General features: G+C 47.0%; 1 protein-coding gene across 9 annotated transcripts in view; it reads left to right on the forward strand.

Annotated features, from left to right (window-relative positions):
* Positions 1 to 17,134, forward strand: part of Tho2 (THO complex subunit 2-like protein) — a 53,863-nt gene that overhangs the window by 9,184 nt on the left and 27,545 nt on the right. For all 9 annotated transcript variants that reach the window (XM_077703196.1, XM_077703197.1, XM_077703198.1 and 6 more), the window contains exons 3-15: positions 2,712 to 2,803; positions 2,902 to 2,953; positions 3,011 to 3,084; positions 3,402 to 3,520; positions 5,379 to 5,512; positions 6,607 to 6,767; positions 6,864 to 6,959; positions 7,137 to 7,289; positions 9,578 to 9,747; positions 9,984 to 10,331; positions 11,550 to 11,651; positions 16,387 to 16,471; positions 16,627 to 16,720. In XM_077703196.1, coding sequence (XP_077559322.1) covers positions 2,712 to 2,803; positions 2,902 to 2,953; positions 3,011 to 3,084; positions 3,402 to 3,520; positions 5,379 to 5,512; positions 6,607 to 6,767; positions 6,864 to 6,959; positions 7,137 to 7,289; positions 9,578 to 9,747; positions 9,984 to 10,331; positions 11,550 to 11,651; positions 16,387 to 16,471; positions 16,627 to 16,720 — 1,680 coding nt within the window. The remainder of the gene's footprint in view (positions 1 to 2,711; positions 2,804 to 2,901; positions 2,954 to 3,010; positions 3,085 to 3,401; positions 3,521 to 5,378; positions 5,513 to 6,606; positions 6,768 to 6,863; positions 6,960 to 7,136; positions 7,290 to 9,577; positions 9,748 to 9,983; positions 10,332 to 11,549; positions 11,652 to 16,386; positions 16,472 to 16,626; positions 16,721 to 17,134) is intronic.

The raw sequence follows: 17,134 nt of genomic DNA on the forward strand, positions 1-17,134 counted from the left end.
CCTTCTTGATCTCTAGGCGAAGCGTCTGCTGCATAGTTCAGGCGCTTGGTGGGCTTCGCCAATCTTTTCCCTGGTTTAGGTTACGCGGTAAAGGGGGCTTCCATTTAGTGGTTCTGTTGCAGTACTGAACAGTAACATTATTGTGGCATCGTGGCAATGATGCGAATGTGTGCCAGATTACAGGAAGTTGCGTAGCTCGAAAGACCGAGTTCATTGAAGACAGCAGTGTGCCCCTGACTTCACCGTTGTTCATCCTTGTGTGAAACGTGGTGCTTGCGTCTTTAATTGGGGTTCATGTAGTGAAATTCAGGATGCATTGTGGTGTCACAAAACGCTGAGCTGTTGCTGTGTTTGATAGCGAGCTCGTGAGCTGTGGAGAGGGACAGTCGACACGCCAAGAGTTGCGACACAGGCTGCATCACCGCGAAGTGTTCAGGTGGCGCCCGATAGCGGGAGTGGTTACTTTTGCATGGAAGGTATACAAATGAATGCAGGTGAAGGCAAATTTAATGCCAAAGGGAAGGGGATTAAACATAACGAATTACGATTGTGGTGACCATGCATCTCGGGGATGGAAATGGGAGGGCTGGTGGGGCGCAGTGACCGTCAACTCTGTGCAACTTTTGCCGTGGCTCTACACTCATTAGTGCAACGCAGTCTGTATTACAAAAATTATAATTTTAGCATTCGAATGATAATTAATGCCACCTTAGGATAATTTGCCACCTTAAAATTGCAGCGTTTTTAATTTGATATTTTTAATAACCCCCTAGTTGTGTATGCGTACAGTCAATAAAATTTAAGAAGTTTGTAAGGTAGGGGATTTCTTACCTTATGATACTCTAAAAAAAAAAGCTTTCTCCAATGGTATGGTTGTTAAACAGTGTTGCTTGTACCTCAAACTTTTTTAGTGTACTCTTCCCCCCCCCCGAGTTGCTGCAAATAGGATTTTTTTTTTCAGTTCCTATTCTGGTGTATTAAATGTCATTAACTCCACCAAATTAGGGCTCTTCTGCTCCAAAATCCAGATTTTGCTGCTCCAGAAAATGCTCCCAAATCTGTTTCAGCTGTCTCACCCCCGTAAATGAATAATTTGCTTGGTCATATCGGCAAGTGGAGTGAGCCAGGGCACATTGTGTGAGCACAGTGCTTACAGCATCATTCAATGAAGACTGAATATCATTTAGATAAAAGAAATTAAGAAAAGGAGGGTCGCTTCAGATACCCTCGGTAGTGCTGCCAGAGCCACTAAAAAGCTATGCTTTTTTATTTTTTTAGAGCCTTCATTTTGTAACACTAATGGCTGATTCTCGAGTAGCTTGTGTGTGCTGAAAGCGTGTGAGAGGCACCGTCTTATGCGCGCCAATTATCAGCGGCGTCATTGTGACCAGCATGTGGCAAATGATGCTTGTTGGCAATAAAAAAACAAGTGATTGGGAGGTGTAGATGAGCTATCAGGGCTGTCGTGCATGTTCTAACAGTTACCACTGGTGCGCACAGTGCTCCGATAGGGTAGCTGCAGCTTCCATGTTCCAATTACTTCTGGCAGCTCCTGTATGTTACTTCTACCAGACCTCTGAAAGGAAACAGGGCTGCTGTTGATTTAAACTAATATGTCCACAAAGGTTGTTGAAGCTATCGATCTGTGCATTTACCCTTATTTGGGTTCTTATAGGACATCTTTCAGCCCCTGAAGCTCTGCAGTAGGTCAGCAGCTTATTTCAACAGCCAAGAGCAAAGTTGTCATTAAAGGGGCACTGACACCAAATTTTGGGGCTAATATTACTAGTACACAGTTCACTTGCTTTACTGAACAGAATGCCTTGACTGAAATATCAGAGGCCTGCAATGCGTGGAACATGCTTTAATTTGATCTCGTTTATCGCGCCAGTGGAACAGCACGCCGAAAGGCGTGTAGAAAATGGACATCAGGGTGACATCACTCTTGGGTTGGGAAAAAAAGTGGTTTAGCTGCGTGCCATTGACGGGCAACAGAAACTCGTGACGTCGCTTCAGAGGCACGGCCCAGCGAGCAGTGACTAGGCACTGGCGCGTTTCCAAACTGATGCTCGTGGCCAGACCTACAGGTATAACCGCTCCCTAGGGAGACACTCTTGCCTACATCGAAGTTCCACGCGCAGGAAAGGAGCCAATAATATTGCCCAGAATCGCAATAATGGTAGGCACCGATGCTTTTAGGCAGCTCAGCCGGTCTCCATGCTGTTGTGACGTCTGCACAAGATGGTTAGGTCATTGCGTGGTTCTGTCATACGCGCCCTCTGGACTGGAAGTGATGGAGGTCAAAATTGGGGATTTTCAGGCTGTTCTACATAATTAATTATCACGTGTTCAAGTACTTATATTGCTGTTTCAGGGTTGACAGGCCATAAGCATCAATAAAAGCAATAAAAAGGGAACATAAAAATTTGATGTCAGCACTCCAATGACCTTCAGTATAATGATGGCCTTGAATGCTGAAGGATGTGCACACAAGAAACTGTATCTACTGCACAACAGTGTGCCAATGTGTACTTTGGTCTCGTGGAATGTTATTACACTGAGAAGCATGTGGCTGTGGCTGTCAGGGTTTACTCGACAGGCAGGCACTCTGGCAGAGGAGGGGGGAGGGGGGTCTGGATCTGGTGCCGAGAGAGAGAGAGAGGGGGGCTGACCATTCTCGCCCTCGGTCTTTTCTCTGCTGGTGCATGCAGACCTGCAGCTGCTGCTGCACGAGCTGTGCTGGCACGTGCTGGACGACCGGCTGAAGGTGGAGCAGGCCCTGGCAGCGCTGGCCGAGGTTACCGTAAGTGGCTGCTGCTGCTTCTCTGTAGGTGGTGTAGGGGACGGTGGCGTGCGGAATTTGCCCACGCCTGCTCTGCGCCGGGGCCTTTATTTGCCTAGGCCCTGCACTCGGAGATGCCCTCGCTGCTGGCGGACGTGGTCTTCCTGCTGGGTACGTACTCCCTCCTCCCCTTCTTCCCACACCCCCCTTGACGACGCTGCACTGCAGACATGGAGACGCTGGCTGTGGAGAACCGGGACCACAGGGACCGCCTCGGATGGCTGCTCGCCGGGCTGGCCAAGGTGAGCCGCCAAGCACCACTTGCGTGAACTGGGGCAGGGCTGGAGTGGCATTGACCGAGAAGTCCACATCGCTAAAAGGTTGAAACAGGGTCAGGGGTGCCTTTGAAACTTCGAAATAAATACGATAAGGGCAAGACTAAACAACGTACGAGCATTGCATCTGCTAAGCAGTGCACCTCCTTCACCCCAGAATGCAAAGTGGGCATAGGGCCAGTCCTAGGTTGATTGAGACATGGTGGAGGAGGTTAGGCGGAAAAGCTCACTTGCATGAGCAGCGTGTTTGTTGTCATGGCAACAACTTCTTTGGGCTGGTGCAGGTTCTTCCTGATGGGCTGCTGAAGGAGAGGGTGGAGATCGAGACCTTGGGGGAAGCCGGGATCGTCAAGAGCAGCCGGGTAACCCTCACAAAGTTTGTCAAGATCAAGACGCGGCTCTTGTAAGATCCCCTTCCCTCACCTTTCCTTTTTTTGTGTGTGTGTGTGTGTGTGTGTGTGTGTGTGTGTGTGTGTGATGCTGCCTTTTGCCATCTGGGAACACCAAGACAAGTGAAAAAAATTGCTGCTTGATGCCGGGGGCTAATTAAGCGCGTTGATGTGCTGCGCCCCACCTCCAAACCAGTCTGAAAGATACCAAACCACCCTTTTTGACGAAAAGAAAGCGCAGAATTGAGTTAAGAGAGCATTTCACAATAAAAAAAAAGAATCACTGGTCTTGAAAAAATGTATTCGCACTGCTGGGGCTCAAACCCAGGGCATTTGTTCCAAAACCCATAACTCTATTCCTAGTCCACTAAGGCAGAACAGCGTAGCTCTTTTAGCAATTCGAAAGAACAAAAAGAGTGTTCCAAGCAAATTAGCAGATGGCACTGGGTGTGCACAGGAATTGCCAGGCAGGGGAATGCCTCACAGGGTAACAGACTACATATTGCATTAAGGAGGGCCGATGGAGGGCTGCCAGAAGGGCATTGCCTTCTGGCAGCCTTCCAGATATTGTAGTATTGTAGTGCCAAGCTGCTTCGTGGAGTGAGCATACTCAATCTCCATTTTAGGTGCCTGCCTCTATTATGTAATCGCGGGGGCATCATGGAATGGTTATGCAGCGGGAGAATATGTAAATGTAGTGCTACGGCCAAGTGGTCTGAAGCACTGGGTACAGTGTGTTGCAATAAACAAGTTTGAATCCTTGATAGGACCTTCTTTTTAGGTTTCTTTTTTTTTTGTATTTAGGGAATGTTTTCTACTCTGAATTCACCAGTTTGCGCTGCAAAATTCGTTTCTCCACGAGTGAGTTTGCAGACTGCGTGCAAACTGACACTGACGCGCTGGTGAGTTCTCATTGGCGTGTTGTTGGCACAAGCACCAACTGCTTGCGGGCACAGTGTCAAATCGGCTGTTTCTCAGCCTGGGGTGAACACGCCTCTTAACGAAACAGGGACAAGCAAGGCAAGCTCCAAAGGTGGAAGCGAAGTGCCTCACAATTGGGCGCCTCCGATGACAGCCACTGCGTATGGCCACTGCGTACATCCACTAGCTGAGCCATTGCGTAAGGCTCAGCTAGTGGATGTTATGATTCTAAGAATTGTGCCCTGAGATATTGAGAATGTCCTACCAACGATAACATTGGATGCCAAGCATGTTGTTGCACAGAAACTGGTTTGAATTCCAATCTTCAACCTTGTCCAGTTACATCGCACCTCGAAAACTTGTCACTGCTGTTGTTGCGGCCGCGGCAAATGTTACGTGGTATTTTTCTCCTTCAGGCTTCACTTATTTAATACTGCTTTATTGACATAAAAACGCTGAAAATGTGTTTATTCACTCAGTGCCCCTCTCAGGAGTTTGAGAACCAGGTGTGGTTAGACAATGAAATGGCCATTTTGTTTAGGCCTGTATACAGCATTGAAGTTACCATGGTGGTTCGAAAGGTTCGGTATTTGTTACCTCATCACAGCCTTGAAGTGCTTATTTCAGATATAAATTTTCATAATGGGGTTTTACACACTGGAGGTACCTGGGTTACGTGTCGCGCTGTAGTAGAGGGCCACAAGTTATGTTAGACCACCAGCGGTAGTGTGCGCTGAAATCTTGTAAGCATAGGTGGTCTAGTTTTCTGTCTCCACCGGAAAAAAATGCAGAGGATGCCTAAGCGTATTTTTTATATTTTTGGTCATTTTGATAGGCATTGTGTTGAACAGCTTTGCTTAGGCTTAGCCTTCTCAGGCTGGCCACCTGCTTACTCTGCTGTAGGCTTGGTTGTCAGATAAATGTTTGCATAGCAAATGACGCTCGTTGCAGCTACAAGCAGAACAAGTACAACCTGTTCCGGGAGGAGAGCGAAGGCTACGCAAAGTTGTCGACAGAGCTGAGCCAGGAGATCACAGCCAAGATCAGCCCCGACTACATGATCGAGGTCATCCGGTCCCTCATCGGTGAGCATTGGTGAAGGCATGCTGGCAAAGTGTGAAGCTCTCTAAACTGGGGCATAGTTTGGATCCGTTTAAAGACATGCTTCAGCTATACGGTGCTCCAGAATACTCTTGGAATAGATGTTGGTACATTAAAACCTCATTACAAGAGACACTGTTACAGAAACACTTGGTTATGAGAGACATTTGAATGAAAATGGTTTAGTTGGTTTTTCTATGTTTGCCATGTTAGCAACATTGCATACAAGAGACCTTGGTTACAAGAGACATGATTCCTGGGTCCCTTGAGTGTCTCTTGTAACGAGGTTTTACTGTAGCCGTATTGTAGATGAGTCTTGGGGGCACTTTTTGTGAAAATAGTCATACTGCTCGTGTTCTGACTTATTAGGTCAGAACATCATCAGCCTTCATTCAGGGCTTGCCTAGACTCTAGCTTTGTGGAGCCTTTGGATACCATAACCATCCTGCCTATGTTTTCGTAAGATAAAAGCTTGTTTTATAGCTTTGAGAGGTTTGAAATCCTGAAATCTCGAGAATGTAAATTTTCAGTTTTATTAAATGTCGTTGGCAGAGGATATGAGCTATTTACAAACATATGCGCCATTGCAGGGTGGAGTGTTGCAGTTTAAATTTGCTTTTATTTATTTACTCATTTTTAAATTTTGATTTTAATCCTACTCAATTTACACTGCGGTTCTGACTGACTTGGTGTGCTGAAGGGAAAGTTTTCACCCGTGTATATGGGGCATTAAGTGCATTGATTTCGGTTTGGCTGTGACACTGCGCTTATCTGAGTTCATCATGGAAAGCATCGTATAAAGACAGAAGAAGGAGTTTTGGTAGGGAGAAAAAAAATTATGGCTATACTAGGTGCATAGTATGAGGACTTCTTTGTCAATTCCATTGGTTCCACTTCCCAGCGTGTGCCTTTTAGATCAGCAGTGATGCCTTATGGCCATTTTGTCTCCAGCGTTCTGCCGTGTTTGCTGCTGTTGCCTTTATATGGCAAAAATGCTCGTGACAGCACATGGCCACGGGTGTTTTCCGGTCTTGTTCTATGCTTGTTCTTAACTCACAGCCGCCTCTGTTTCGGACAGGCTGCTTCAACTTGGACCCAAACAGGGTGTTGGACATTGTCTTGGAGGCATTTGAGTGCCGGCTTCACTTGGAAGACTTTTTCGTGCCTCTGTTGACCAAGTACCTGCGCAATCCAGCCACCATCAGCCAAGTTCTCGGCTTCAAGTTCACATTTTACCAGGTAAAACCTGCTGCATTCAAGTCTGGGGCAGAACCGGCTGCCTTTGTCATTCAGCTGTCTTTGGCAGGATGTAAGTGTCGTTTTTTTCTGATGCAGGGAGAGGCAGGGGTGCCCACGCCGCCGTCCTTGTATCGTCTGGCTGCCGTTCTCATCCGTAACGAAGTCATCGCACTGGATGACCTCTATTCCTTGGTTGGTGTTATCCCCTGCCATATTCACTTTCTTCGCGCTGCGCATTGCACTCAAAGCCGGCATGCAATTTGTTGCTGGTTACATTGGCCAAGTAAAATAGCGTGTAACATAGTGTGTAGTGACATAGAACAGATGGGGGTGACAGTTTGTGATGTGGTGTTCTTGATGTGTGCACAGCTGTTGCCAGACGATGCAGCCTTGGCCAAGCAGCACAAGAAGGAGGAGGCAGACGCCTTGCAGTATGCTCGGCGCTCGGCCATGGTGATCATGTCCTCCGAGAAGAAGGAGGAAGAGAAGAAAGACGAGGACAAGGACGATGACCTTACGTTGGTAAGTCCCTCGTGCCCTTCTGGCTTGCTTCATTTTGAACCACAGGCTAACATGAGCACAGTTATTAAGTTCCATTCATGCATGAGCGACATCACCATCGGTGTAACAGAGCAAAAAATCAGTTGGCTTCGGGAAGGATGCAGGAGAGGAGGCAGAGCGTGGGGAAGGATGAAGGATGGTGATAGTGAAGCAAGTGCGGGCAGGAAAGTGGAAGGAGGAGGTACTGTGGAGCCATGAGGAGGAGAATAAGCTGCCTGTGGCAACTGCTGCCAAATGTGCCATGCATCACACTTGCGCTCCTATCCCCTCCCGAGTGCAAAGATGCATGCCACTCAGTTCGCAAAGTGCTTCACAACACTTTGTCCACACCAGCCACATATACCGTAAAAACCCGCGTATAATACGGACCCGCGTATAATACGAGGTGTAATTCGGGGACAGCAAAATCAGAAAAAATGTTTTCATCCGCATATAATACGAGGTAAAGAGCACAGAAAACATTTATTTGCACTGAAGCTATCCTTCAGTCATTGTCAGTTTTCGCTGGCACTGTCTCCCGAAGTCCGTTCAGTCATCGTCAGGTTCGCTGCCACTGTCTCCCGAAGTCGCCTTGTTGGAAATGTCTTCACATGGAAAATGGTCCTCAGTGCCACCAAGGGCGTTCGAGATGCCGCATGTCTTAAAAAAGCGACTGACGAGCTTCTCTGGGATGCTGGCCCACGCATCCGCGACCCAGCCACAAAGCACCGCTGGAGAAGCCCGCGTCAGCCATCCGGTAGCTGTCACTTGCGGGTCTCCTGACCTCATCCACTCCTGGTAGCAGGAACGGATGCAGTCTTTGAAAGCCTTGTTGATGCAAACGTCTAGCGGTTGCAGCTGGGATGTCATTCCTCCTGGAATGACGATAAGTTCGGTGCGGGGTTCGCGCAACAACTTCTTCACGGAATCGGCCAGGTGGCAGCGAAATGCGTCCAACACGAGCACTGACGGGAACCCCCAACAATGCTCCAGGCCGCCGACACCACACAGACTTTATCCATTCAAGCACCAGTTGCTTTCTCCACCCGCGAATGTTGCCCTCGGTGACGCTGAACTGCCGTCCTGCGGCGCAATTCCTGGTGGTCTCAGCACATAAAATAACTTTTCTTTTAATTGCCGCTGAATACTGCCTTCGTGCACCCGACATCATGATAGACTTGCGGTGAACGTGCACCGATCCTTCGAGTGGTCAAAACAATCAAAATGGCGCCGGCTGAGAGAAGCCAGCTAACGCCACCGCAAGATGGCCCACCCTCCGCTGAAACCGAAACCAAAAGTGCAAATTTTCGGCTGAAAACTTTGGGATCCACATATAATACGAGGCACAAATTTTATGTAGTAAAATTTGGAAAAAACCTCGTATTATACGCGGGTTTTTACGGTAAGATGCAAGAAATGGTCTGTAAACATGGGTGCATGCGTCTTCTTCGAAATTTTGCCTCAGTATATCCCAAAATTGGAACACCTTATAAGCTGGGCTCAAATTTTGTGTTGGGGAGTGTCGTAATATTCACTAAATATTTTCTATTGGAAAGCCTCCTAAGTAATTTGGAGTACTTAGAAGTTATGTCATGCAGTGTGATTCCATAGATTGTGTCTTTAACTTTGCCACATTGTTTTTATCTCGTTGGCCACAAAATAGCTCTGCATCAGTATTTTTAGTTTTGTTTACCTTACATGGGCTCTAAGTTGTTAAAAGAATCCCAAGAAATTATTCAATAAATAGTTGGGGAATTTATTGGTCAATACGAGGGGGGTTTATAGTGTACTTCAGCTTCATAGAGCGGCTGACGAAAACTGGTTTAGGTTTTCACTATAAAAGTTCTATCGGTTCAGCTAAAGTTAATGAGAAATTGTAAGTGCAACTGCTGTTAACGTTAGTGAATGTAATTATTTCTCTGGTTTGCTTTTTATTCTCTCTGTTTTTGATCGTAAAAGAAATTATAATTGTACAAAAAGTGTCTATCAAATTTTGGGTAATGTCAAGGCTCCGTACTTCAGCACTGTCGGTTCACTTGAGAGCTTTAATTAGAGGGTGGCCCAAAGTTGAAACAGAGCACCCAAAAAAGAAACAGTTGGTCGTTTATGGAAACCGTTTTGAATTTAAGTGAGAAAGATTGGAGACAATGTGCGACTCTGGCGTGTAGAAAGTGATGTGGGGATGTCTTGAGCCTGCATCGTTGGATGCTCGAGAAGCGGTGCGAGTCATAGGTTGCGTCCCCCCTCCCCCTCCCTGTGCTGTGCCGCAGGAGGAGAACCAGAAGCTGGGCCTGTGCGAGGCCCTGCTGGAGGTGGGCGACTGGCCCTCGGCGCAGCAGCTGATGGACAAGCTGCCCGACCACTACGCCGTCTCCCAGCCGCACATTGCCCGCCAGCTCTGCCTGCTGGTGCACACCCTGCTTGAGCCCCTCTACGCCAAGTGAGTTGTGCTGGTGGGGCTCTCTGGCGTCGTCGGGGGCGCGTGGCATCTCGCACGTGCTGCTGCTCAGTGCATTTTCACAATCACATATCTCCCGTTCTCATTGCTGTTTCGCAACAAGCAGCAGAGAAGCGAGGCATGGCTTGGTCGGGGTTTATGTGCTTGCTTCATCGTGTGTACCCGATAGCGGTGCATCTTGGTCAACCCCGTCGCCTGTGTGCCCATTGCCCGTGCAGGCACAGCGGGCTGCCCCAGGGTTTCCGGCGGTCGTACGCAGCCCCGCAGGGGGGCCTCCGCCCGCTGCCCCTGGTGGAGAGCTTTGGGGAGTTCCGCAGCGTGGCGCTGCCCATGCTGCTGGCCCTGGGCCCGCTGCTGCACACGGACCCCGTGCTGATGGTGAAGGTGGTGCGCCTGGGCAGGGCCTACCTGCTCCAGCGGGGGGCTGCCGCGGGGGGCGAGCTGCGCTTCGACCTGCTCACCCTGCTGGCCACCACCCTGCTGCCCTCCCTGTCCCTGCTCGACTGCAACTGCTGCGTGGCCGACGAGCTCTGGTCCCTCGTCAAGCTCTACCCCTACCAGGAGAGGTGGGCGCGCTGCTGCTGCTCTTCTTTCTTTCTTGGCCTGCATTTCTCTGTGGCACTCGAAGTAACCAATCGGAATGGAATGGGATTATTGCTGTGCATTCTGCTGGGGAGGTTGCAGCATGTTGGCACGTTTGCACACTAGAAGTATCTCTGGTGACCCTTGCATCAAACTTGGACCTTCAAAATTTTAGGTGCATTGACAAAGTGCACTTATCTTTAGGCATATCAGTGGGACTATGCACCCAGGATACACTCGACATCATTTGAAAGATGGGGCAGCTCATATCTCGCTACTGCTTTGTTCAGTAAGCAGGACACAGTGCAGGAGAGTGGACAGGCTTGCTTTTTTACTTGTTGCAGGATGCAGCCTGGCAAAAATTGAAACCCGACCTTAGTGGAGCATTTTCAGTTCTGCCACAGTGTGTGGCCACGGGTGCCATGCTTGCTTGAGGTGATGAGCATGAAGCTTCGGCTTCCATTAGGCTAGAACATGCTGACTCGGGCCCAGTGGAACTTGCAAGTGTTCCAATGTGGAAGCCTTTTCTCTTTTTTGTAACTTTTGACCGCACACTGGCAGAGTAAATGGAAGGGGTAATTTGATGTCGCTTTGTTACAAGAGCCACACGGGTATGTCTTTGTAAATTTCATGCTTGGCTTTACACCGTCAGTCCACCCATGCAGGCTAGTGGGAGATTACATCACTCAACAAGTGTGGGAAATGCTTCCAGGCATTGTATCCCTTCCGAATCATCTAGCCCTTTTAATTGCAGTTTTCACTGTACTTTAGCAACCCCCGATGAATTCACGTTGTCTTCATGGTCCCCCTAGGGCTCTGATCAGTGCTAATGTGGCGTGCTGCCTTCTGAAATGGTGCGACCTTTAATCAGCAGCCAGCGTAATGCTGTAAGAGCTGCATTCATTCTCAATTGCTACCTGGCAGCACTGTGAAAAGGTTTGCCGTCTGCAGAAGAAAATCTCTCTAGGTCTGGGAACGGGCATGGAGGCTCTAATAAGTGTGTGCGCATCTTTTCATTTTTTTTGTAATTAGTTGCTGGGCATAGTAAGTTCACAGCCAAATAATTTGATAATGTCTGTTGTTCATTGGAGGCGGAAATGATGATGCACCTATAAATTTCGTTTTGCTGGGGATGCTGTGTACATAAGAAGTACGCGAGACAACTCGTCGAGTGCTGGTAACGGGTGTCCTCATTTTTGCAGGTATTACCTGTACCATTACTGGAAAAACGCCGCCTACAAGAGCCATCCTCTTCTCATCAAAGTCAAAGCAGACTCGTTGAAGAAAATCAAGTACATTATGAAGTATGTCCCCTTTCGTTGCCTCATGTTGCCGACGTGTGGGCGAGGTCATGTAAGCTGGACCCATCTTCATCTCGGGACAGTCCTCTTCTTGGAAGGCTTAGGCATTTGGTGCTTCTAAAGCTTTTTTTTTTTTAAAAGTGGGAAAGAATAAGGCTGGCCCTCCGCCTTGTTTTTGCTTCGCTCAGTCCTTGCATAGGTCTCCCACGTAAAATTAAAAGGCAGGCAGCAAGCTCCAGGTTACTTAAAAAGATTCTCATAAGTTATCTCCTTGAATCACTGCTAGGGAAAGCTGTTATTGTTATTCACTTTTTGTTTATGCACTGTGGCATCAGATAATGTGTTAATTCATGACCCTTTCTTTTATGTTGCCATGGGTGGGAGTTACGAACGTCTGTTGTTTAGAAGTGCCACGTTATCATAGACTGCTGAAGTGGGGGGCTGATTGATGTCATTGTGAGTAAACAACAATGCCAACGGCCCATCATGCAAGATGTATAGGAGGTGAAATCAAATAAGGGGCCGGCCCCTCTGGGCTGGCACTGCCAAGAAGACCATGTTTGGAATGTCTTGTCAGCTAGTACCCTGCACTGTCTGCGTTTGAGTGTGGCTGCAATTAGTGTAAAGCACACTGGAGTCGCACTTTGTTCAGAGCACCAGCAGGATGAAGGCTGTCTGGTCACCTGCTGGCGGGTATCCAGTGGTCACCCTGGCGTGGAGGGGAGCTGGCGGGTGTCGTCGCGAAGTGAAGTCGAGCGGAGGCTGCTCTTGTCTCGTCGCAACGCCCAGCATCACATCTACTCTTCTGCTGCTGGAATCGCCGTGTGTGACGTCTACCACAAAAGGTCACCCGGATCAACCGCATCGTTGGAAGGAGCCCAGAAGCGTCGAGGTTGGAGTTCAACAGCTACTGTGCAAGAGGCCAGACAAGAGTTACCCACCAGGGGGGAAGTTGCCTTACTGTTTGGACCACCAAGACCTCGACAGAGGAAAGCAAGCCCAGCAAGACATCTGCCTGAAGGCCTGCAACAACAGATTACTGGCTGTATCTACTGAAGCCAAGCTGCTCATGCTGGGCCAGAATGAAATTGCGCTTCACAAAGGTTGAGCCACTGCGACATCGCAGAAAGAAGCTGTCCTGTCATGCCCCACTAGATGCATCTGCATTGTGGCCTACAATAACTTCCAGGCCTGCTGCAGTCAAGACACGCTTATTTGTTCAAGGAGACACGAAGATGTTGGATGTGTTCTTTGGAAGGATCACCGAGGCCATCCTGTGCTGGAGCTCGAAAACATCGCGGGTACAAGATTGTCTTTCCAAGGCTTACTTGAAGGCTTTTTCAGTTGACCTGGGAGCGACACGGAGCTGTTTCAACTTTGAAGTTTCCATCGGAGTTTGTAACTCCTGCTTGCCCGTTTTACACTAAGTCGACCTTATCGATGCTCAGCATACAAAGATTGCCCCCTGGTTATCAGCCCATTTGTCTTCCTCATTTCAAGCATCGCTGAAGTCCTTGCTGCCATGAATGCTGCACAATGGCTTATCATATTGAGTAGCCTGTTTTATTTCAAGAGAGTGCAAATAAATTAAGCATGAGGCCCACATGGCCAGCATAAATCAAGCAAGCATATGCAATCAAGGCCGATCGTTCGAAGATGTGACAACCAGAATGCGAGCACAGTTTTGAGCTATTTTGACGACAGTAATGTTATCTCGGCCCGTATCGCTTATCTGCCACGATTAGTACAAGGTTATAACAGCAGGAAGCAGTCACCAGCCCCTACAGTAGTTATTTGACGACCATTGCGATGTCGCTCCAGGGCAAGCAAAAACGGGCGCCTTTGTCATCTCAGCAAAGCAGTTGTACGTGGCATGGTTTGGAAGTTCACCCTCCATTGGAATCTCAAGAATCTTCGAACCAACTTCAACACTACCATTTGGAAGCTGGAAACCATTTCCACCGTACCCATTGGATCCGTTGAGGAATTCAGAAGATTGGAAGACGACACATCGATGGAATCAAGTACCTGCGACTATGTGCCAAGCTCATCCGGGTGCAAGCATGCCTTATTCCCGCGAGTTCAGCAAGCATCAGCAGGCTGCCGCGAAGAAACGTCAAGTTCCCTCCGAGTGCTGCTGCCCACAGAAGATGCCAGTGCTTCACGTTGTGTGAATCGGTGTACTGTGGTGAACAGTGTTTGTGCTTTCCTGGAGACAGCTGCCAGTGGCTGGGCCCCTCCCCAGTCATCTGTGATGAGTGTGCGTGGTGCGCAGTTTCCAAGACTGAAGTTTGTGTGAAGAAATGGTATATAATAATCTCCTCAATTATTTGATAAGTGGGGAATAACTGCATGCATGTGCGATTGAGCCAGTTCTGTTACCTTTGCGAGTTTGGAGCCAAACTAGGAAGTGCAGTTTCGGTTATTTTTTTTTTTTACCCCCCCCCCCCCTCCCTCACCCTCCCTTCTCGGTAGGTTAGGTTGGAGGCTGTCCAATTTAATTTGCGGATGTTGGCATTTGGACCGGGGTCTTACTAACTCGTGGGTGAATTTGAGAGAGTAATTGGGGTGTTAGACGGAAAAATTTATTTTTTGAAAATTTTATCTGGACAAATCCAGCATATGAATGTATGCTGATTACTAAGTTTGAGTTTTAATTTTTCATAAGACAGTCATAAACTTAAAACTTGTTGGGGGGCTGTTAGTTCATGATTCTTAAATATGTTTAGTGCAAAAAACCAATGAAGGTACACAAGAAAGGAGACAGGACAAGTTGAAAGTTAGCGTTTGTCCTGTCTTCTTTCTTGCGTAGTGTCTTTGGTTTCTTACTCTAAACGTATTTAAGAGTCGTAAACTTCTTTTGTGTCAATGTTAATCTGTAATGATTTAAATTGAAATGCATAGTGCGGGTCAAGAAAATAAAATGTGTATCGAAGGAAGATAACTCAGTACATTTTAAACAAGGAATTGGCAGTTTTTTGTTCTTTCATTTACTAACCATGGATTTTGGGCCCTAAGCCTCATTATGGTACTTTCTTTTCCTTCTGTTGCATAACAGGGATTGTGGCATGTTGAATTCTTTGCTTGCAGCAACTCCAAGTTCTCCTATAATCTGCAGAAAAATTCCGGTCTGCCTGCGTGCAAGTATCTGACCCCCAAAGCGACTGCAATGCAGAGCATAAAAGTAGAATTCACTTATAACTCTGGTGGGAAACATCCAGCTAAAACAAAGAAAACGAAATGGACTTGTGCTTAGGAAACATCCGGCCAAAATAAAGGAAACGAAATAGACTTGTGCTTAGCATGTAATGCCACAAAACGGCAACTGGTAGGCCATGAGGGTAAGAAAGTGGATACCGAGAAATTGGACTAGCAGTAGAAGTCGTAACTTGATGGAAAGATAAAAAAAAAATCGGGGGCAAAGAATGGCTTCACACGTACTGGAGACGGCTAAGTTTCGTCATCAAAAAAGCTAATCTTTCAGAAGATTTAGGATGAGCTTACTCCATGTAATAAATCGGAGTACTTTCGGCTTGTAATGAAGTTCAATCCCTCGTGGACACTTGTATCAAGTAATCTATACAATGCATGACAAATAAATACATTTAAAAATTACAGCACATTTTTTTTTTTTTAAGATATATGTCGGTTTTTTTTTTTTTTTTTTAATTTCAATTCAGGAAAGGTTTTGTGGTAGTTCAATGCAGTCATTTGCGTAATGTCAGTGTGTACAGACTAGGATAGGATTTCTTGGATTTTCGAGTATCTTATGGAGCTAGCATAGTGCATGGCATACTTGTCTGCTTAGCAATTTGGAGTTAAATTGACAGCGAAGTATGCTAAAGAGCAATGAAACATTGTATTGCCAGCTCTGATGTGAAGTTCATGAACGAGAAATTCTCTTAGGGAGCCACTTAAAAAAAATTAGGGCAAATCTTATCTTAGCTAAATAAATTTGCATGAATACTGTATTGTTCCTCTAAAAAAATACTGTACCTTGGTTTTGTGAAGCCACAGTTGAAATTGAAAACTATATAAAATCTGCGGGGCTTTATTAAGTTTGCTGAAAACTGCTGGAAAAAAGTCTTAATTTTGTTCTTCCAACTGTACTGTGCTGTAGTGACTAAAAAAAAACACATTAAAATATTCCACAAAATTAAAATATTGTTTAACATGCTGCACTGGCCCATTTAGAGAAAATGTCAAGCTTAGTAATTATTATTTCAGCTTTGCCAGACTATTGCCAATGTAAATTTTGTTTTTAATAATTTTGTGAGGGAAAGTGTGTACTCGCAGCCTATGTAGTTTCTAAACAAGGGGCATTGGAGTGTGCACTGTATACATAGGGTACAGATTACTTGATTGGTTATTTTTATAGATAATTGCATCAGTTACCATGCAGTTAAGTGCCTACTGAATGGTTACATAGCATCCAGTATCTCAAATTAGCAATACCATTGTGTCGTTTATTGTACCTGGCTTGCTGACATAGGGTTTTTTTCACTCTGCTTAATCTTGTCTTGGTAAACTGTGGGCTTGTGTAGCGTACGCTGCTGATCCTATTTGAGTGCTGCTATTTTTGTACTGCCACAGATGGCTGCAAAAGGTGCACTGCAGAGTTTCTTGACGGGTGCCGTACACAGCCCACCGTCTTCCAGGACAAGGGCGGCCGCTGATGACTTCTTGCTGTCTTGTTGAAGCGAGCTCATTCTGGCACTTTTTTTTTTGTCCCTCTCAGGCGACTAAGTAAGGAGAATGTGAAGCCCTCAGGCCGTCAGATAGGAAAGCTGAGCCACAGTAATCCCTGTTTCCTCTTTGACTACGTGAGTATTGGGTGATTGGCCGGGCGCAGTTCGATGGGGGCTGATTGGACTGCCTATTGGCCCCTCCAAGCCTGATCTTGAGGTTTTTGACCTCGGCCCCCGATTGATTGGGGCTTGAGTCTGGGAAGCGTCTCACGGCAGCCTCCGCCACGCAGATCCTGTCCCAAATCCAGACTTGGGACAACCTTATAGGGCCCGTGGTGGACTCCCTGAAGTACCTCACCATGCTGTCCTATGACGTGCTTGCCTGTATCCTGCCTGCTGGGGCAGCAGCCTTGGCTGCCATTTGCGTCTAGCCATAGGCCTAGCTAAAAACACTTGCGCTGCCAGGTTCGTACGCTGACTAAATGTTATGGCCCTCGTAGTGTGATCTCTAGATGACCACCGCATGTTTCAAGACAAGAAACTGGTTTTTACCTTGATTGCTGCTTACCGCTCATAAGCTTTCATTATATTTGTATATTTCTACACTTTTATCTTTACCCGATTTTGATTTCCTACGATTCCTTCTGTGTTGTCTGATTGTACGCCTTATATTCGTCATGTACACAGTGAATCACCTGAGAAGCCCCAGCGCAGTTGGTGGGTGCGTACAATAAATAAGTAAATAAATCGAGTGCATTTCTACTCAGTCGACATAATACGGTTGCAGGGCTTTAGCAG

The sequence above is a fragment of the Haemaphysalis longicornis genome, unplaced genomic scaffold, assembly GCF_048455015.1.
Source record: "Haemaphysalis longicornis isolate Haplotype H1 unplaced genomic scaffold, Haemaphysalis longicornis Haplotype H1 scaffold_3, whole genome shotgun sequence".
In the NCBI taxonomy this organism is placed as follows: Eukaryota; Metazoa; Arthropoda; class Arachnida; order Ixodida; family Ixodidae; genus Haemaphysalis; species Haemaphysalis longicornis.